This window comes from Lagenorhynchus albirostris, chromosome 6 (assembly GCF_949774975.1).
Source record: "Lagenorhynchus albirostris chromosome 6, mLagAlb1.1, whole genome shotgun sequence".
NCBI classification, from domain to species: Eukaryota; Metazoa; Chordata; class Mammalia; order Artiodactyla; family Delphinidae; genus Lagenorhynchus; species Lagenorhynchus albirostris.
In genome coordinates, this window is record NC_083100.1 from 78,419,149 (window position 1) to 78,441,982 (window position 22,834).

The window sequence follows — 22,834 nt, forward strand, 5'->3', positions numbered from 1 at the left end:
CGTTATAACATGCAGGACAAAGATGAGTGCAGGCATACACAGCTCAGAGCCTTGGTTATAAGAAGCTGAGGAAGCACTGAGTTGATGGCTTCTGCTTTCTCAATCGTGTGTGTGGTGGGGATATCCATATTTGCCTCGAAGACAAGGACTCTTTACCTGAAACACGTACCCTGACATCTGAATGGTTACGTTGACTTTGTCTCACCATTCCCATCAAAAATGACCAAACCGTATTCATTAGCTGCTCATACCCATCGTTTCCAAGGAGAAGCAGCACTTTAAATGGTAAGAGAAGTTTTCACATATTCCATGCACACTACTCACACCCTTATCCCCACCTTGCTATGTTTTATTGCTTTCCTCCATTCCATCAATCTTCTCCATTTGTCCAGTGGGTTGCTTTTTTGAAGTATGTGCTCCTTCATCAGTGACTTTCTCTTGTCTGGCAGTTTGATGTATGGTACTGAGTTGGTAATCCTATGTGGATTTGAGCCACGTGTTTTCAGACCTTGAGGTCGCAGATAAGGAAACATCTTAGAAAGAGAAAGTGCTCATCGTTTTAGGGAAATGAGAAGAATTGGAACACTAAGGTGACCTTGCCAGAAAGCTGGCGTGTGCTCCCAGAATATCAACACAAAGGAACATATTTCTGTAATCGAGTTGTAGCCTTTCCTCTCATCCATCACCTAGAAGGCCATTTGGTATATGCTCTGTTATAAGTACTGCCTCAGTAACGAAAAGCTTCAATGCAGAGAAACGCTACAGCTCTCCCTGTCACATATACCAAAGGACAGGCGATTTAATAAGCTTTTGAACATACAACGCAGCTTTCCCCAAATTGGCTCAAAGAACTTTCATTAACATTAAGTCAGATTCTCACTGTTTCTTAGAACTAAGGTAAAACATCTTGGGAAGTTGTGTTAACTACTTCGGAAACCCCTTAAGTTTATTTGGATACGACTTAGTAAGTTAGTGTTCCGGTGGGCTAACTTGATTTCCGGAAGTAACTTAAGCCCTAGGAAACTATGACTCATTGTGTGTTTTGTCCCTACCACAGTAAAATTTAAATTCCAGGTCTGTGCACCAAGCATTCTGAAAGGGTCCCTTGCCTTTTGTTATTTCCAAAATAAACGGGCCTGGTATTTCAGGCCTGTTATCCTGAAATAAACGATGGAAAGATGGAAGAAACTGAGACCTAGATTGTTCAAGATTTTATATTAGGTCAACTCTTTTCTTCAGTGCAGGCTCAGACTGCATGCCATGCGGGCCTTGTGTAGGAGCTGTGTGCATAACAAAGGCCAAATCTCTAAATCATATCTTTTTGCTTTTGAGTGTGAAGCTGTTACTCAGAATTACTCAGTTACCTGGAATTTCATGCTGCGATGATTCAACAGAATCATCCATTCCTCCTTCACAGTGTGTCAATGTCATATACATATAAATTCTACTGTTCTCTGAGCTAAGCACAATATACCATAGAGAGTTACATTTCGAAAAAACTAAATGGTTTCTGGATCAAAGAGAGAGAGTTACCTTGCCCAACACTGTTAAAGACACAAAAGGAAGTTTTTGGAATTATCTCTGGAGGATGTAAACAGTAGGACTAATATCTGCTTTCTAGAAATCACCTAGCAGAAACCTTCCCTTGAGGCAGGTAGCTTGGATTAACTATGCCTCCTGCTCTAGGATTCAGCAAATCTATCATTACAAATGCAGTTTTGCTGGCCCATCACATAGGACCATATTCACCCCATTTTGGCTGAAGCCTTTGTGTGGGTTTGTTTCCCAAGTTTATGTGTCATGGAACTTTATTTAAATGGAAATTCCTTCATTCCTGTTGGGCTTCAGGCCATTTGGAGATTATTTCAAAAATTCCACTTATGTATAACACGCTTAGCCTTTGTAAGAGTAGGCTTGTTTCTCTTCAGGTAGTAAGATGGACCTTGATTTGCAAACCTATATTTGGAAGATTATAATTTTTCCCCAGAGAGAGTAGAATACAGATAGTAGGGTGGAATTTTTACCTCAAAGCTTTTGTCAAAAAAACAGACTCTTCAGTGTATTTTGTCTTAGACTTGTCGATCCTGTCTTCCAGAGTTCCAGTTACATGGGTGCCTATTTATCCATGTAAAATCTATTCCTTAAGAATTGGCTAGAGCTTCTTGACAAGGACCAAAGGAATCCAGATGTTAAGACCTGACTTTTGCCCAGGGATTGGCAAACTGTGGCTCACAGGCTGAAACCAGCCTGCTGCCTTTCTTGGAAAGAAAAAGTTTGTTGAAGCACAGCCGTGCTTACTTGTTTACGTATTGACTGTGGCTGCTTCCACACCATAAGAGCAGATTACAGTAGTTGCAGCAGAGACCATATGGCCTGCAAACCCTCAAGTGTTTACTCTCTGGGCCTTTAGATTAAAAGTTTGGTTTCTTCTATGGACTGCTCCATCCCAGATATATATAATATAGTATAATATACTATAAATAGTGTTTGTGTATGTAATAGAGTATAGTATAATATTATATAATATAGTGTTTCATTCTTTTGGTCCCCTGAGATTTATAAATGTGAAGATCAGTGAATTACTGTTGATAGCAGTTTTATTCCTGCATTCCAGAAATATAACAATGATTGGTGGATAGGAAGGCTGGTGAAAGAAGGCTGTGAGATTGGCTTCATCCCAAGTCCACTTAGATTGGAGAACATACGGATTCAGCAAGAACAAAAAAGAGGACGTTTTCACGGAGGGTAAGGCTCCTTCCTTTCTCTAAAGTTTTTTGGAGGAAGTAGGAAAATTAGGTGATATTTTCAAGTTTGCTTATTAGGTTAAACATATATGCTTTCAAAGTAAAAGCTACTTCTCTATGTGCAAAGTGTTTCTGAAATTGACAGAAAAGGGTTTCACATAGTTCACTCTCCCCATTGTGTGCTGAAGCCTGGACACCCCTGGAATCAACACGAATTCCACAGTGGAGACTGTTTTCTGTGGCTTCAGCAAACCCTCCTGGGAACCTAAGCTTTCCTCTGTGAGAGTCGTGTAGGGTATCCTTTCTCAGTACAGTAAGTGGGGGCCTGGCCTGACCTGGCATCATGGCTCTTCTTGGTTAACTTTCAGAGACTCTCTTTCAAGTGGGCACAGAATGCCATGGCACATGCAATACCATCCCGGGACTAGTAGCACTTTGTCCAGGGTCTTCTGTGGCTGCTGCCATCGCTTGGTACTTGGGGTAAGACTCTGTCCAGCTTCAGATGAATTAACCTCTAGTGAACTCATGAAGTAGCCACAAAGATCTCAGAGTGCAGGTATTTAAAGGTCCCAGGGATACAAGCAAAGCCTGAGAGGAGAAATCAGAATCATACTGAGCCTGCATATATTGTGAGCCTACATTGAAGTACTGATTTGGTATGTGTTACCATTGTTTGAAAGTCCTAAAATAGAATCAGTTCTTTCTCTTAACTCTCAACCTCCTTTTTCTATTAGATCCTTTTCTGTTTCAAAAACTCCTCTGTTCTTCAGGGGCCCTTTTGCCTTTGTCATAATGGGAACCTCTTAAACAGTGATAGGAGATCACAAAAGTAGAGTGTTAGCCCACTTTTAATTATCATGCCTATAACATTATTAATGATTAATCCCTCTTATTACTTCTTCTCTAGACTTTTTGTCTCTCATGCTGCTCCATGTGGGAACACATTTTCCTGTCTCAGGACCTTTGTAATTGCTGTTTCCTTTTACTGGACGCTTTTCTTCACTTTTCCACTGGATCACTCCATCTGCTTCAGATCTTAGTTAAATATCACCTTTTCAATGACGCCTTTCCTGCCACCACATTTAAAGTTGAATCCACTTCTCTTCCCTTGCTTCCTCTCTCTCTCCCGACTCAGTTTTCTCTGTTGCACTTATTACTGTCAGAAATACTATATATTTACCTATGCATCTGTTTGATACTGGTATTTCCCGTTAGAATTTGTCTGTATAAGGGAAGGAATTTTGTTTTTCCCCCCACTGTTGTATTCCTAGTTTCTAGGACAGTGAATACTCAATAGGTATTTGAATGAAATAATAAATGAATTATTATCACCATTTCCAAAGTTATTCTACTATTATTATTATTATTCCATAAAATTATTTTATACTTCTGAACTAAAGGCTTACTTTGCCCACAGGCACAAGAGTAAAACCAAGAGCTCAAAGACATGATCTTCTTTTATCTTTATACCAACTGTGAAGTATAGTTTCTCCTTCTAGAGATGGGGAAACTCAGGCACAAAGATATGATATGGTGTGCCAAGGTCCCACGACTAGTAATGGGCAAAGCCGGGAGGAGAAATCAGATTGTCCTAACTCTAGGGACCATACTTAAGCACTGAAGGAAGGGACACTGGAGAAGTGGGAAGGTGGGCTCCTGAGGGCCCTGGTGAGCTCCAGGGAAGCTTCCCAAGCCACATGCAGGAACCAATACGAATGAGCTTCCGTTCCATTCCATAATATTATTCATGACCAAATCCTTACTGCCAGTTCTTAATTCTGATCCCCACATAAGAAGTGCTTCTTCCACATCTTACTGCTTGTTTTGAGCTGTGTTTGACATCCAGCTAGTGTACTGGTGACCAGTGTTGGTTAAAAAGACAGTTCACAAGAACATTCCTAGTAGTGATTCTTTTGCCTCATTTCTGCATTGAATAATTAGGAGACATACTTTAGCAAAATATTTCCAGGTCCTAGATAGTTTCCCACTTTCTCTGAGAAAGGAGGTCAAAGAAAACATTTGGGCAGATCCTTGAAGTACTCTATAGCAGGACTTGGTGTGTTTTGAATTACTTAGTGGATTAAGGCCAAAGAAAGCTTTGTACTCTCAAGTTCTATTTCGAAGGAATCTGGGGAATGAGTCTTTTTTTTCTTTGAATTTTATTTTATTTATTTTTTTATACAGCAGGTTCTTATTAGTTATCTATTTTATACATATTACTGTATATATGTCAATCCCAATCTCCCAGTTCATCCCACCACCCCCCACCAACTTCCCCCCCTTGGTGTCCATGCATTTGTTCCCTACATCTGTGTCTCTATTTCTGCCCTGCAAACCGGTTCATCTGTACGATTTTTCTATGTTCCACATATATGCATTAATATACAATATTTGTTTTTCTCTTTCTGACTTACTTCACTCTGTATGACAGTCTCTAGATCCATCCACGTCTCTACAAATGACCCAATTTCGTTCCTTTTTATGGCTGAGTAATATTCCATTGTATATATGTACCACATCTTCTATATCCATTTGTCTGTCAATAGGCATTTAGATGCTTCCATGACCTGGCTATTGTAAACAGTGCTGCAATGAACATTGGGGTGCATGTGTCTTTTTGAACTATGGTTTTCTCTGGGTATATGCCCAGTAGTGGGATTGCTGAGTCATGTGGTAATTCTATTTTTAGTTTTTAAGTAACCTCCATACTGTTCTCCATAGTGGCTGTATCAATTTACATTCCCAGCAACAGTGCAAGAGGGTTCCCTTTCCTCCACACCCTCTCCAGCATTTGTTGTTTGTAGATTTTCTGATGATCCCCATTCTAACTGGTGTGGGGTGATACCTCATTATAGTTTTGATTTGCATTTCTCTAATAATTAGTGATGTTGAGCAGCTTTTCATGTGCTTCTTGGCCATCTGTATGTCTTCTTGGGAGATCTATTTAGGTCTTCTGCCCATTTTTGGATTGGGTTGTTTATATTTTTAATATTGATCTGCATGAGCTGTTTATATATTTTGGAGATTAATCCTTTGTCCGTTGATTCGTTTGCAAATATTTTCTCTCATTCTGAGGGTTGTCTTTTCGTCATATTTGTAGTTTCCTTTGCTTTGCAAAAGATTTTAAGTTTCATTAGGTCCCATTTGTTTATTTTTGTTTTTATTTCCATTACTCTAGGAGGTGGGTCAAAAAAGATCTTGCTGTGATTTATGTCAAAGAGTGTTCTTCCTATGTTTTCCCCTAGGAGTTTTATAGTGTCTGGTCTTACATTTAGGTCTTTAATCCATTTTGAGTTTATTTTTGTGTATGGTGTTAGGGAGTGTTCTAATTTCATTCTTTTACATGTAGCTGTCCAGTTTTCCCAGCACCACTTATTGAAGAGGCTGTCTTTCTCCATGTATACCCTTGCCTCCTTTGTCATAGATTAGGTGACCATAGGTGCATGAGTTTATCTCTGGGCTTTCTATCCTGTTCCACTGATCTATATTTCTGTTTTTGTACCAGAACCATACTGTCTTGATTACTGTAGCTTTGTGGTATAATCTGAAGTCAGGGAGTCTGATTCCTCCAGCTCTGTTTTCTTCCCTCAAGATTGCTTTGGCTATTCATGGTCTTTTGTGTCTCCATACAAATTTTTAGATTGTTTGTTCTAGTTCTGTAAAAAATGCCATTGGTAATTTGATAGGGATTGCATTGAATCCATAGATTGCTTGGTGTAGTATAGTCATTTTCACAATATTGATTCTTCCCATCCAAGAGCATGGTATATCTCTCTATCTGTTTGTGTCATCTTTGATTTCTTTCATCAGTGTCTTACCGTTTTCTGAGTACAGGTCTTTTACCTCCTTAGGTAGGTTTATTCCTAGGTATTTTATTCTTTTTGTTGCAATGGTGAATGGGATTGTTTCCTTAATTTCTCTTTCTGATCTTTCATTCGTGTATAGGAATGCAAGAGATTTCTGTGCATTAATTTTGTATCCTGCAACTTTACCAGATGTATTGATTAGCTCTAGTAGTTTTCTGGTGGCATCTTCAGGATTCTCTATGTATAGTATCATGTCATCTGCAAACAGTGAAACTTTTACTTCTTCTTTTCCAATTTGTATTCCTTTTATTTCTTTTTCTTCTCTGATTGCCGTGGCTAGGACTTCCAAAACTATGTTGAATAGTAGTTGTGAGAGTGGACATCCTTGTCTTGTTCCTGATCTTAGAGGAAATGCTTTCAGTTTTTCACCATTGAGAATGATGTTTGCTGTGGGTTTGTCATATATGGCCTTCATTATGTTGAGGTAGTTTCCTTCTATGCCTACTTTCTGGAGAGTTTATATCATAAATGGTGTTGAATTTTGTCAAAAGCTTTTTCTGCATCTATTGAGATGATCATATGGTTTTTCTTCTTCAATTTGTTAATATGGTGTATCATATTGATTTGCATATATTGAAGAATCCTTGTATCCCTGGGATATATCCCAATTAATCATGGTGTATGATCCTTTTAATGTGTTGATGGATTCTGTTTGCTTGTATTTTGTTGAGGATTTTTGCATCTATGTTCATCAGTGATATTGGTCTGTAATTTACTTTTTTGAGACACCTTTGTCTCGTTTTGGTATCAGGGTGATGGTGGCCTCATAGAATGAGTTTGGGAGTGTTCATTCCTCTGCAGTTTTTTGAAAGAGTTTGAGAAGGGTGGGTGTTAGCTCTTCTCTAAATGTTTGATAGAATTCACCTGTGAAGCCATCTGGTCCTGGACTTTTATTTGTTGGAAGATTTTTAATCACAGTTTCAATTTCATTACTTGTGATTGATCTGTTCATATTTTCTATTTCTTCCCAGTTCAGTCTTGGAAGGTTGTGCTTTTCCAAGAATTTGTCTGTTTCTTCCAGGTTGTCCATTTTATTGGCATAGAGTTGCTTGTAGTAGTCTCTTACAATGCTTTGTATTTCTGCCGTGTCTACTGTAACTTCTCCTTTTTCATTTCTAATTTTATTGATTTGAGTCCTCTCCCTCTTTTTCTTGATGAGTCTGGCTAATGGTTTATCAATTTTGTTTATCTTCTCAAAGAACCACTTTTAGTTTTATTGATCTTTGCTATTGTTTTCTTTGTTTCTATTTCATTTATTTCTGCTCTGATCTTTATGATTTCTTTCCTTCTGCTAACTTTGGTTTTTGTTTGTTCTTCTTTCTCTAGTTCCTTTAGGTGTAAGGTTAGATTGGTTTTTTTGAGACTTTTCTTGTTTCTTGAGGTAGGCCTGTATTGCTATAAACTTCCCTCTTAGAACTGCTTTTGCTTCATCCGATAGGTTTTGGAACATCATGTTTTAGTTGTAATTTGTCTCTAGGTATTTTTTGATTTCCTCTCTGATTTCTTCAGTGATCTCTTGGTTATTTAGTAACATTTTGTTTAGCCTCCATGTGTTTTGTGTTTTTTATGTTTTTTTCCCTGTAATTTATTTCTAATCTCATAACGTTGTGGTTGGAAAAGATGGTTGATATGATTTCATTTTTTTTAATTTACTGAGGCTTGATTTGTGACCCAAGAGGTGATCTATACTGGAGAATGTTCTGTGTGCACTTGAGAAGAAAGTGTAATCTGCTGTTTTGGGATGGAATGTCCTATAAATATCAAGTAAATCTATCTGGTCTATTGTGTCATTTAAAGCTTGTGTTTCCTTAGTAATAATCTGTTTGGATGATCTGTCCATTGTTGTAAGTGAGGTGTTAAAGTCCCCCACTATTACTGTGTTACTGTCAATTTCCTCTTTTATAGCTGTTAGCAGTTGCCTTATGTATTGAGGTGTTCCTATCTTGGGTGCATATATATTTATAATTGTTATATCTTCTTCTTGGATTGATCCCTTGATCATTATGTAGTGTCCTTCCTTGTCTCTTGTAACATTCTTTATTTTAAAGTCTATTTTATCTGATATGAGTATTGCTACTCCAGCTTTCTTTTGATTTCCATTTGCATGCAATATCTTTTTCCATCCCCTCACTTTCAGTCTGTATGTGTCCCTAGGTCTGAAGTGGGTCTATTGTAGACAGCATATATATGGGTCTTGTTTTTGCATCCATTCAGTGAGCCTGTGTCTTTTGGTTGGAGCATTTAATCCATTCACATTTAAGGCAATTATTGACATGTATGTTGCTATTACCATTTTCTTAATTCTTATGGGTTTGGTTTTGTCGGTGCTTTTCTTCTCTTGTGTTTCCCACTTAGAGAAGTTCCTTTAGCATTTGTTGTAGAGCTGGTTTGGTGATGCTGAATTCTCTTAGCTTTTGCTTGTCTGTAAAGTTTTTGATTTCTCCATTGAATCTGAATGAGATCCTTGCCGGGTGGAGTAATCTTAGTTGTAGGTTCTTCCCTTACATAACTTTAAATATATCGTGCCACTCCCTTTTGGCTTGTAGAGTTTCTGCTGAGCTGTTATACAGTGAGCTGTTAACCTTGTTGGAGTTCCCTTGTATGTTATTTGTCGTTTTTCCCTTGTTCCTTTCAATAATTTTTCTTTGTCTTTAATTTTTGTCAGTTTGATTACTATGTGTCTTGGTGTGCTTCTCCTTGGGTTTATCCTGCCTGGAACTGTGTGCTTCCTGGACTTGGGTGGCTATTTCCTTTCCCATGTTAGGGAAGTTTTTGACTATAATCTCTTCAAATATTTTCTTGGGTCTTTTCTCTCTCTCTTCTGCTTCTGGGACCCCTATGATGCGAATTTTGTTGCGTTTAATGTTGTCCCAGAGGTCTCTTTGGCTGTCTTCATTTTTTTTCATTCTTTTTTCTTTATTCTGTTCCATGGCAGTGAATTCCAGTATTCTGTCTTCCAGGTCAGTTATCTGTTCTTCTGCCTCAGTTATTCTGCTATTGATTCCTTCTAGTGTATTTTTCATTTCAGTTATTGTATTGTTCATCTCTGTTTGTTTGTTCTTTAATTCTTCTAGGTGGCTGTTCTTTAATTCTTCTAGGTCTTTGTTAAACATTTCTTGCATCTTCTCAATCTTTACCTCCATTCTTTTTCCGAGGTCCTGGATCATCTTCACTATCATTATTCTGAATTCTTTTTCTGGAAGGTTGCCTATCTCCACTCCATTTAGTTGTTTTTCTGGGATTTTATCTTGTTCCTTCATCTGGTACATAGTCCTCTGCCCTTTCATTTTGTCTATCTTTCTGTGAATGTGGTTTTCATTCCACAGGCTGCAGAATTGTTCTTCTTGCGTCTGCTGTCTGCCCTCTGGTGGATGAGGCTATCTAAGAGGCTTGTGCAAGCTTCCTGATGGGAGGGACTGGTGGTGGGTAGAGCTGGCTGTTGCTTGGGTGGGCAGATCTCAGTTAAACTTTAATCTGCTTGACTGATGATGGGTGGGGCTGGGTTCCCTCCCTGTTGGTTGTTTGGCCTGAGGCGACCCAACACTGGAGCCTACTGGGCTCTTTGGTGAGGCTAATGGCAGACTCTGGGAGGGCTCACACCAAGGAGTACTTCCCAGAACTTCTGCTGCCAGTGTGCTTGTCCCCACGGTGAGCCACAGCCACCCCCCACTGCAGTAGACCCTCCAACACTAGCAGGTAGGTCTGGTTCAGTCTCCTATGGGGTCACTGCTCCTTCCCCTGGGTCCCGATGTGCACACTACTTTGTGTGTGTCCTCCAAGAGTGGAGTCTCTGTTTCCCCCAGTCCTGTCAAAGTCCTGCAGTCAAATCCTGCTAACCTTCAAAGTCTGATTCTCTAGGAATTCCTTCTCCTGTTGCCGGACCCCCAGGTTGGGAAGCCTGACGTGGGGCTCAGAACCTTCACTCCAGTGGGTGGACTTCTGTGGTATAAGTGTTCTCCAGTTTGTGAGTCACCCATCCAGCAGTTATGGGATTTGATTTTATTGTGATTGCGCCCCTCCTACCGTCTCATTGTGGCTTCTCCTTTGTCTTTGGATGTGGGGTATCTTTTTTGGTGAGTTCCAGTGTCTCCCTGTTGATGATTGTTCAGCAGTTAGTTGTGACTCCAGTGCTCTTGCAAGAGGGAGTGAGCGCACATCCTTCTACTCTGCCATCTTTGGGGAATGAGTCTTAAGTTCCTTTTCTGTATCTTAGGAAATCCAGTGGAAATTCTTCTTCAAGTCTTGGAGAAATGGTATCAGGGACATTTCGAGCAACCCCCACATCAACAGGTGAGGGTTTCAGTTAGACCTTTTTTTAATGGAATGTATTCCTTTCTTAATATTTGAAAGTACATGCAAGTATTTTTACTAATTTGGAAGCAATTTAAAGACTTGACTTAAAGATTTTTCTACTTAACTTTTCATTGCTCATTTGCTTTCTATGGTCATTTGATTTGATTTAAAGGGTACTTGTGGTACTAGAAATTCAGGTCATGGTAATATAATTTTGTAAAATCTTATTTGCCCTCTATTTTATAAATCATTCAGAAGCAAGTTCATTATTCCACCCAGAAACCCAGCAGACTTTAAGATGGTGAGGGCCAACCAATTAAAAAGTTTTTACAAAGTTGTAAAGTCTGAAGAAAATGCTCTATTTAAGTCTCCATGTAAAACTTTAGGGTGTGTTGGTACAGCCTGGGCGGTGGAGGTGGAGAGGGTTGAAGCAGAGAATGAGGTTAAGCCCAGATGACCTCACTTCTGTTTGGACAGCAGATAACTGAGCCCTGGAATTAATGGTAATGAAGAGACAGTGGCGGCCCAATCAGGAGTTGTGTATTTAGAAACTGTGGAGGTATTCAAGCAGGAGTTTTTCTTCCACCACGTTCCCTGACTCCTATAGGCTCATTTCATTCTGCCCAGAATTGATGCTGCATTAAGTCATCCAGGATTACCAATTCAGAATGACAGATCCAAGGTCTATCCTGGTCTATCCTAACTGCAGGAAACTGGATTGATTCTGGAACAGATCTGAGTATCTGGGTCCTTGATCATGTGAATCCTGATTTCCATGGCTCTGAGCCAACCTCTGGGTCTCTGGGTTGTCCGCAAATGGACTGGACCTGATTGGGTGGCCACAAAGCCACTTTAATCAGATATTGAGTATATTTTGCCTCATCCCCATTTGTTGGACATTTAGGTCATTGCAGCTTTTCACTATTACAAACAAGAAAGAACAGGAATAACTGATTATAAACTTACTTGAAATTAAGAGCAACATAGTAGGAAAAATGTGTCAATATTCTGGAAAGTGAGCAGAAAGACTTAAGAACACAAAAAGAACCGCAAATTTTTTTGATAATTCACCAAAATTACAAATCCAAAAATAACTAGTGAGTGAGGTAATGATCATTACTATCCAAATTGTTATTCTAAGTTTCTTTTTATCAAATTTGATTTGTCCAAGTTGCTGTCAGCCACACTGCATGGTGTGTCCAGCACAGGAACAACCCATGGCCTGTGAGTGGCCCAGCCAATGTTATTATGAAATCCACCCTCCCCACCCCACATGAAATCAGGATATAAGCCCGTTCTAACGGGGAGGAAGTTGTCTGTTTTTGCATTTGTCTTCAAAATTGGCCCGACCAGTATGAAACAGTAGAGTGGTGCTCTGCAGAGTGGGTGAATTGGAAAATGACGAAAATGACAGGGACAAATTGGTACATTCTTCCTTCTTTTAAAAGCATGTGCTAACAATGACAGAGATTGCATATTTTGATATGGCTCTCATTGTTGTCTTTTAGCAAAACAGAAGCAAAAAGTGGTAAGTTGTGTTTCCTTTTTAAATCTGCTGTGAAGGTTTCTATCCATAAATGCCTGCAATGCTCCATTTCAGTGACCCAAATGGCTATAAAATAAGGGAGGAGTCTCCTTGGTGGGACCTGTGGTCATCATTTCTCATTTGACCTGAGGATTGTGAATGTTGTGGCTGTGGAGGAGGTGTGCTGACCCTCCCCTTGTCACGTGTGTCCAATCATCTTTTTCAGACGGAGCACATCCCTCCCTACGATGTTGTGCCATCCATGCGTCCGGTGGTGTTAGTGGGGCCGTCACTGAAGGGTTATGAGGTACAAATATCAGTCTGTTACGCTTCAGTTCTTGATCAAGAACCTAGGTGACAGCCATTTGGAGCTTGCTTCTCAGGGTCTGCTTTCACACGGGTCCTAACAGAAGCCAGCCCTCAGCTTGTGAAGGCAGGAGGTGCAGCGTGGGGCTTACGTGGCCCTTCACTCTTTCTTCCCTCCCTGGCCCACTTCTTGCCTTTCATGTATTACAGTGTTCAGAAATAGCTCCCTCAAAATATTTATAATGGGAAGTTCTTGTCAAAAATTTGCTCTGCATTCAATTCAAAGAAAAGTATTTTTTCTGTCTCAACTGTTCCCATTGCTATTAGAAATAATAGAGTATGAACAGCACAAGGGAACATATAGGCAATATGCCAGCAAACCTCACCTCAGAGCACCAACAGATCTCACCTTGCTGCGTGCTCAAGACAATGGCATATTCCACCAAACATTTCTCTGCTTCCTTACTTTAAAGACCATATTAAAGAAAAAAAAAAAACACTCCACTAAAAGTATTAGTGAACTCCTTCAGAGATTAATTAAACAAAACCATGCAAAAAGGAAAAGAGTAAAGACTTAGAGCACTACATTTCAGATGTTGCCATTTTGGCTTTATGCCAGCGTGGATAAGAATAAGTGGGTAGGACATTAAAATCTGAAGGTGGGCAACCTCCAAGGCACCCTTCCCACTGAGTTAGCATAGTGGCTGGCACATAGTAGGCATTCAGTACACATTTGTTGAGTGAATTAATGAGTCTCTTTGAGGCAGATTTAAGCATCCCATCTCCTTCTCCCCCACCCTCCCTTTTCCCCTTCTCCTTCCTCTCCTCCTCTCTCCCCTTCTCAATGGGGAACATCAGAGAAAGAGCAGGAGAGCGGGGTACAGAAATCCAGCCCTAGGCGTGGAGAATTTCCACCAACTTGCACAGACTAGCAGGAGGCAGAGCCCCAGGCTGGCCTGAGGAGCTCTAGCTGCTCCTCACTGAAGGCAGGCACCACTCAGGTGCGCCAAGGATAGGCTGCACCTGCGCACAGAGCTAGCCTATCGTGGACTCTCGGTGGCAGTTCCACCCCCTAAAAGGAGATGAGGGTTTGCCTTGGATCTAGTGAACACTGCTGGTTCATGCCTCAACACCCTGGAGGAGAACCAAGGGGGGAAGTTGAGTAAGTGCAACTGGTTAAGTATGACAGACTCTGTCCACGGTCACCTGCCCTGTCCCACCTCCACCAGACAAGTGGCTGTGATCAGATCTTGGCTCCATCAGAATGCCTTCCCTTTCAGCTCTCTCACTTTTGACTTCTCTCTCTCTCTGCGTGTGTTTGCCTCATTCTTTTTTTTTTTCACCTCTGCAAAGGTCACAGACATGATGCAGAAAGCCCTCTTTGATTTCCTGAAGCACAGGTTTGATGGGAGGTGAGGCATACAGATGCTTTTGTATTCTTTATTTTCCTTTAACCAAACATGAATGATAAATTGATTTGTGGATCTATGTTTCTGGTGATTGCAGATGTTCTCTAATTAAAAGTTAACTCAATGTTCAGGGGAGAATACAATGAAAGTGTTCTGAAAATATGAAGTTATGACGTGTAGCATTGGATCCTTTAAAGAAAAAGGACCTTGAGAAGGAAAATTATCCATTTGTTTTATTTATATGTATGTGTTAGTCTTTATTTTCTCACTTGTTAGTGAACTCATACCAAGCTTATGTTTATAAAAAATAATGAAAATATAGACTATTTCTGACAAATATGGTGCCTCACTGGTCAAGATGGGTAGTATCATTTGAGAATTGTACGTGTGCATGCATGTATGCGTGTGTATCATATGAAGGTATAAAGTACTGAATTTCCTTAAAAGAAGAGCGCAAGAAATGTTTTCATCATAAGTTTCCAAAAATGACTATTTTGTAGGGAATAGTACTTCTTTGGATGTTCAGTTTTGGGTTTGTTTTACTAGAAATTTCATTGCTATTTTATGGGTTTCTTTTGTATGTATCCTATCCCCCTATGACCCATTATCAACAGGGCTCAGTCTTTAACCATCAGAAAATTTTATCGTTTAAGTTTTGTGGAAAATATCTGGAAAGAGTTTCTGTAGTTTGCAGAGAAATGGTAAAAAGTCCATACTGACTCAATACTAAGTACCAAGCTCTTTCACAATTCAGAATGCACTCCATGTAAAAATAACCACGTGCAAATACCTGAAGACTTATTAGAAATGAAGAAAACTTAGTGTGTGCTAAGTATGGTTAAATGCATCCAGCTTACCAAATATTTAAGTATTTGAAGACATTTTTAAAATATCCACAAATAGATTTTTTTAAATATGGTATTTTAAGAAAAAAGCAAACATGATAATGCTTTAAGTACAAATTGTATGCATTTGTCAAAAGAAAAACCTTCTGGATAATTGTGTTTGAAATATTTGTTAGTTTCTGGGACTATATACAAAGAAAATAAACTGAGATTTTAGTTCCAATAATTGAGATTTTAGTTCAGGAAAGCAGAATGCTTCAGTGCCATTATATGAATTGCTAAGTATCTTAGTACAGGCCAGGCTGCCTTAATAAGTAGAGCCCAAAATGTGTAATGAATCAAACACAATGGAAGCTTAGTGTTGCTCATTTAATAGTCTGAGGCAGGTGTTCCTCAGCTGGGAAGGTGGGTAGTGTGGAGGAGGGAAGGACTGGGCAAAATGTTTGTCCTGCCTGTCATTTGGGACCCTTGACCTGGGGTTGGTCTCTCCAATTAGCTGTAGAGAGAGGAGCAAGCTGGCCTGGAAGTGACTTCATATCATTCTCACATTTCATTGGCTAGAACTTAGTCATGTGGCCACACCTAATTGCAAAGGAGGCTGGGAATTACAGTCTAGCTGTGTGCCCAAGAGGAAGAGTAAATGGATTTTGCTGAACAAATAATAGTCTGCCACATTTATCTAGTGGACACAAAGGGCTTAATAAGAAAGTCATGGATGTATCCTATTCTCTGTTTTTTTGTTTCTGTTTTTTTTTAAACAAATAGGCAGAGGATGAAGTAATTTCAGAGAAAACAAGTGAAAAGCACTGAGTACTAGACTCTTGGAGTTGGAAGGAAATGTAAAAGTCCTTTTAGGCTAATCTCTTATGTCCCCAAACCACAAGTAGATGGATAACCTTCTTCTGTTGGAAAACTTTTGACTACTGGGAAATTACTTCTTAAAAAAGCATCACAAAGAAACAGCTGAACTCTGACTCGTTAAGTTAATAATACTGGTGTTGGTCCTTGCCTCTGATGACAGACGCCATCACCCTTACCCTCATGCAGCTCTCCCTGGGTTGGCCGCAGCTGACATGCCTGGCTCAGTCAATCACACTTCCTTCAGCTATGCTTAGAGTCACATGGTTCTAACCTGCAGTGCCTTTATTTAAGGAAGTTCTGAGAAGTGCCTCATCCTGTGGCCCCATAATAGCCCTTGAGCTGAACAAATGCCATCCTATACGCAATCAGCTTCTGTTAGATTGTTTTGGTCCCCACTTAACATCCCTGTAAGCAGCAGTATAATTAAAGGTTTGAAAGGTAGAACCTATGGAAAAGAAGAAAGGAATTATTATAATTTAGCAAAGAGAAAGTGAGTGACTTAATTACTGCCTTCAAGAATGAAGAATCTGAGGTTCTTCCTCAATCTTCAGACCCAAAAAGAGGAAATGCATTTAATTGTAAGAGCAGAGATTTACCAGCTAGAGTTACCTGATTCACCAAGCACTTGTACACACTATTGAAGTTGGTTTTAGTAGAAATAGAATTAAAATTTCAATGCCAAGTGTTCCATGGGGTCTGATGGCACAGCAGAGGGTCTGGAGATATGAGGAAGAATACAGCAGCAGCAAAAGTAATAGCTGGAGAAAGAGACTCAGCCCTAGAGAGATCTGATGTTTGACAGAGTTGGAGAAAGCTAGATATTAAAAGTGGGAGTAGGAGAGTGGATTTGCTTTCAAATTAGAAGAGGCCAGTGTAGCAGAAAAATGATAATGAATTCGTTGGTTGAGTATATAGAGAGAGACTTTGGTAAGGAAGAAGAAATGTGCAATGTGGATACACAATGACTCTGACATGTCTGCTGTGTGGGGAATATCCTTACATTCTGAGCCATGACAATCTGCTGTGTTATGTTTTACCAATTAATAAAAGGAGAGAAAACAACAAATAGTCTTTAATTGAAACCAGCCAAGAGAACAATTACACAGTGGGCTTTTGCACAGCAATACAACATAAACAATATGTTCTAGTGGAAACCTACACAATGTTTTGTTGGCTATGAATGCAGTAGGTCAGACAAAATAGGATAAAGTCTTTTCTTTTTCAGAAAGAGCCTAAAAAGCAAAAACAAAAAACAAAAAAAAAACAACAAAAAAAAATACGGCTAAAAGACTTGCTTCTTCAATACCGTTTTTCAGATCTTGGCTAAAAAATAATTCAACAAATTGGATTAAAATCCAACATTGACTATTACAGAATCATATGCTTATTTTTTTTATGATACCTTAGAAATTATTTGAATCAGTTGAAAGCTACTTACTTATTTTACAATTTTATTGTTATTGTAGGGCCTAACTACAATCTATGTAAGAAAAATGGAAAGCACAATACTAAATACTTCCTGAGGGAACCCCTGTACATGTGGATCTCCACACATAGTGACAATTCCTATGCACAGATCATAAACTAAGTGAGCCTAACGAGCTGCTACAGTGGCACCAGCCTGGCAGGGACACAGTGGATGCACAGTGGCATGGAGCTTTTCTCTCTTCATTTAACACCACAAACATTCAACGGGGATCATCCTTTCAGATGAGGTTTGTTCAGCGTGTTGAATCTACCATTCATAGGCTGAACAGCAAGCAGTCAAACCAATTGCAATTTGTTGACCTATGCTAATCATTTCAAATCCCAACAAAGTTGTAACTTTAGGCTTTTTGACAACTGGATCAGATCAGCTCTATGGCAGTTATAGGACACTTTGTAACTGACATGATTATGGCCCCAAATCATAAATGAACATACAAATAGGATCTGAAGCTATTAGCCAAGGAATGCTTAAAAAAAAAAAGGTTTGAGAAATAATTTGAAGAAAGGAGGCTAAGAATATAATTTAGGGAGACTCAAAGAAGTAGTATTTATTTATAAAAGGAAATGGCAACAGCTGATGCTATCACAAAGCAGCCAAGACATGGAAGATTTGCAGTCAACAAATGGGAAAGAACAATACAGTGCCTTCTGTTTCATAACCAATATCATCCTCTTATTATCTCCTCCTCCTACTCTCTATTCAAATGCAGACTCATCAGTGGACACTCAAGCACTAGAGATAATTAATTGAAAACTTTAATGCCAAATATGATTTTTCAAATTAGCAGATTTTGATTGCAACATGTCTGACCTTATTCTCCCATCCTCAAAGTATATATAAATTTCACAGACTCCAAGAATGGGAGAGTTCATGGTAGACTGCTACTTTTTTTTTTTTTTTTTTTTTGCGGTACACGGGCCTCTCACTGTTGTGGCCTCTCCCGTTGCGGAGCGCAGGTTGCGGAGCACAGGCTCCGGACGCGCAGGCTCAGCGGCCATGGCTCACGGGCCCAGCCGCTCCGCGGCATGTGGGATCTTCCCGGACCGGGGCACGAACCCGTGTCCCTTGCATCGGCAGGCGGACTCTCAACCACTGTTCCACCAGGGAAGCCCGACTGCTAACTTTTGAGGATAGAATATAAAGAAACTGTCTCCTTCAAGTCTCAAATCTCCAACAGCTACCTTGTATACATTATATATGTGCCTATCAACATAGGACACTATGAATAATTATTTAAGAAAGCACTTTTATATATTACCTGGTTTGCTCCTAATGACAATCCTGTGAGATAATTCAACAAAGCCACTATCACCACTTTATTGATTATGATATTGATGCTCAAAAGATGGCATGACTTGACCATAGTCACACAACCAGCCAAGAGGAAGACCCAGGAAGAGTACCGAGGTCTACATATGCCTTCCATTCCTGTTCTCCTGACAGTTTGCTGTCTGATCTTTGGAATGTTTTCCCTTTGTGAAGGAAGTCTAAGCGTTTTAATAAAAACTAATATACTAACAGGGTTGCATATTAGATGTGGCAAGGATAGAGTTTAAAAGGATCTTTAGCTGTTCTATTATCAACATGGAAATACTAATTATTGTTGAATGTGTGTCTCACCTAAGAGTAATGTCTTTCCATAGAAAAATCACAGAAAACTAATACTCATAGCACATGATGGACTGCAGAAATAATGAATTCCAAACCAGAAATAAGCAACAATTAGGGTTCAGATTTACTAGATTTAGAGATATATATACAGTCTGCTGGGGAACTGCACTTCTGTTAGTCTTTTATCTCCGGGCTAGTAATTACTGACACTACATCACAAAAAAGTTTCCAAGGGAACTTTTTAGAGATGTATATCAAATAAGATACATAGAAGTACTGAAAGAAACTAGAGGATAAGAGTATAGCAAGAAAAGAAATAGAAAGGGTATAACTTTAAGTAAAAAAAAAAAAAGTAAATAGACTAGCATTTAATGATGAATGTAATTACATTGCTGGGGAGCCTTTTAAACAACAAAAAAAGTTTGGATTTGGCGTCTGAGTTTGATAATAGTAAGCATCTTTGCATGGAAAATAAAAACTCCTGCTTTGTCTTATTAGAGGGTTTCTGGAGCTGTGTCTGTCTTCTCCTGAGCTGTTTCATAATGTGTATTTTTATTAAGAAATAACCTATATTAACAAAGTAGCTGCTATTTTATTGACCAATAAAAGAAGAAAAAGAACCTTTTATTGTCCACACCTTTTCCTGGTTTGGGAATACATGAAGCAGGTTTTTTTTTTTTCCATTTTTGTGTATGTGTGGTATTGTTTTGTTTTTTTGGTAAAACTTTGGATGTGTCTGAAAATGGCTTGGTAAAAGTGTGTTAAAACCCAGAAAAAAATAAGAGTGCACATCTGTTGATGATCCTTTCAAGTTTTAAGAACCAAGAGTCACTATTTGGCTAGTACAGAGCTAGCAAATTTGATTTTCACTGAAGCAGAGTAGACTCTTTGGGCCCTCTAAAAATCATTATTCTAGAAGGTTGAATTCTGTCCCTAAACCAACCCACTTGTCTCCAGTCATATATTTGAATTGCTCTGGAAATTAACTGTATGTTTCTAACCAGCAACCCCATTCTTAAAACTACAAACAAAAACACTAGAAACTCAGAAATAAACAAATCCTCTTCTGTAGGTACAAGGAGCTATGACCGCAAAGACTACCTATGAGATTTCATGCCTCAAGGGCAGCAGCCAACTGAGTAATGGAGACTCAGATGTGGGCTTCACTGACTCTAACCTGATTTAGATCTTGACCATCTCTCAGCATGTGGCCAAGATCTGCACTTGATGATGTGGCTGGTATCAGGAGATTCAGCGTTGCTGGAGAAGAAAACTGAAACTGTAAGAGAATTATGAGTCAGGTGACTAAGTACTGGCCTGGTGCTTGGGGACCTGTACTTTAGACCTTCTTAGACTCTAAATAACCATGTGTAACTTCCTCTCTGTGTCTCACTTTTCTTCTTGATAAAATGAAGAAGTGGGACTTCCCTGCTGGTGCAGTGGTTAAGAATCCGCCTGCCAATTCAGGGGACACGGGTTCGAACCCTGGTCCGGGAAGATCCCACATGTCATGGAGCAACTAAGCCTGTGCGCCACAACTACTGAGCCTGTGCTTTAGAGCCCGCAAGACACTACTGAAGCCCGCACACCTAGAGCCCGTGCTCCACAACAAGAGAAGCCACCGCAATGAGAAGCCTGTGCACCACAACAAAGAGTAGCCCCTGCTTGCCACAACTAGAGAAGGCCCACGTGCAGCAACAAAGACCCAACGCAGCCAAACATAAATTAATTAATTTTAAAAAATGAAGAAGTTGTACAGACCAGTGTTTTCCAATATCTTTTAGCAGTTGAACAAGTTCTTACAATGAAATCATAGATAAGCCCTCTGTGTAGAAAACGTAAATGCAGGGGTGTTTGCCTGGCATGGAGGGTCAGAAAGCTGGAGCCCTCCTGGCCTACTCAACCCCCATTTAACATTCTCAGTAGCCCAAGATGTATTTCACAAAATTCTTGATTTCTTCAGAAGACAATTTGAAGATGCCTCGAATAATTTATTAGAGCCTAAAAAATTCTAAGAAGTTAAAAAATTTTAAACTTCCTGACCATCTATAGCTTATATATACAACAATGCAAACAAGGAGTACTTTGCTTTAAAAGAGCACCAGAGGGCTTCCCTGGTGGCGCAGTGGTTGAGAGTCCGCCTGCCGATGCAGGGGACGCGGGTTCGTGCCCCGGTCCGGGAAGATCCCATGTGCCGCGGAGCAGCTGGGCCCGTGAGCCATGGCCTCTGAGCCTGCGCGTCCGGAGCCTGTGCTCCGCAACGGGAGAGTCCACAACAGTGAGAGGCCCGCGTACCTCAAAAAAAAAAAAAAAAAAAAAGAGCACCAGAACTTTTGCACAGCCTGTTGCTTTAAAGAAATCATTTCCAACCATTTATGAAAAGGACTATTTTAAACTCTCCCCAAGGATTCAGGTCCCTGAAGTCAGGTGAAGAGTCTCCTGAGAGTGCTGACAGTGTTGTCCCCAAATAGGTGTGAGATGACATATGGCTCAATAATTGTTGCTAACTCTACCCTCTTCCCTGCTCCACCAGCTAGAGGCATTTGAAAGTGGGGGAGAATAAGTGCAGTGAGTACAAAAGGGAAGGGGCGGGACTCTTCTTGTCTCCTTCCTGGAACTCTGCCAAGTTTTGGAGATAAGAATGAAGAAGGGCCCATGATGGCAGTAGCTGGCTTAGAGAGGCATTCTTTGCATTCTGCAGGGAGATCATAATCTGAAGTTGTGCAATCCCAGCTTAAAATAAAGAATTTTAAAATTATAAATTCCAGAGCTTCTCATCATATACAGATAGACCCCTGTCTCCATTCATTTGCATTGTCTCGGTTTTATTCTTGTCTTGCATGACTGCAAGGTACTTTCTAACTTATGGAAATCCTGGAACAATCCTTATATTGCCTTCAGCAATAGTGTCTTATTACTGCCCACAATATGCATTCAAAGCAATATGCAAATATGCTGAAGAATCCTTGTGCCTGCCGAAGAGAAATCATATTTTTCATATTCTTAGAAATGAAACATTCCTTTGGGCCTGTGGCGAAATGCTTCATGTACCATGAGTTAACTGTTGAGCATCAGGAATGCAACACAGCTGATTGTCTTTGATGATTGGAATGAAGAGGATTTCCCCCTTTGACCAGCAGCATTGATGCACCTGGGCAGAGCATTTGCCGTTCCTGAAAGTCTTGTTCAAGAGCAAATCAACTGTGAATTGTGGGGAAATTGTATTGCTGCTTCCTAGAAAGAGCATGGTTTATTCGTATGTTTTGATTCCCTCCTGTTATGGTGTGTATTATAAGGAGAATTCGGCAAGGCAGACAATAGTGGAGGAAGAGCTGCATTTTTCCTGGAGTCTTTTTATGTTAAATAGCCAAAACCTTCCTCCATTCTGCTCTGCCTGTATTTTAATGCTAGCGAAATCCTATTTAAAAATACTTGTGGCCAATGTTTATTATACTGTGGTTGCAGTATAGTATGTGAGGCGGTTATTAAGTACTGTGGTTATAAATCTCTTGGAGAGCCCCACGACATTTTTACTGGCTTGTTCTGTTCTGTGTTCCTATTCATAGGATATCAATAACAAGAGTGACAGCTGACATTTCTCTTGCTAAGAGGTCTGTCCTAAATAATCCCAGCAAGAGAGCAATAATTGAACGCTCAAACACTCGGTCCAGCTTAGGTAAGATGTTCAAATGTGGTACTGCGCTCTCAGACCGGGGTGACACATGTTGCATTTGTGAATGTCTTTCCAATTTGCCCATTTTCCCCATTCTGAAGGGGGAAGCGCTGATTAACTGACAAGAAGGCTAGCCATGGAAAAGCAGGGAGCAGAGTCCTGCAGTAGCCTGAGACTCCTCTTTCTCAGCTCCAGTCACTTAGCTAATTAGT

General features: G+C 39.9%; 1 protein-coding gene across 3 annotated transcripts in view; it reads left to right on the forward strand.

The window, feature by feature from the left end:
* The window catches only part of CACNB4 (calcium voltage-gated channel auxiliary subunit beta 4), a 266,889-nt gene that overhangs the window by 220,741 nt on the left and 23,314 nt on the right, over positions 1–22,834 (forward strand). For all 3 annotated transcript variants that reach the window (XM_060152884.1, XM_060152886.1, XM_060152885.1), the window contains exons 5-10: positions 2,615–2,745; positions 10,824–10,900; positions 12,412–12,431; positions 12,655–12,735; positions 14,088–14,146; positions 22,516–22,625. In XM_060152884.1, the coding sequence (XP_060008867.1) occupies positions 2,615–2,745; positions 10,824–10,900; positions 12,412–12,431; positions 12,655–12,735; positions 14,088–14,146; positions 22,516–22,625 (478 nt within the window). The remainder of the gene's footprint in view (positions 1–2,614; positions 2,746–10,823; positions 10,901–12,411; positions 12,432–12,654; positions 12,736–14,087; positions 14,147–22,515; positions 22,626–22,834) is intronic.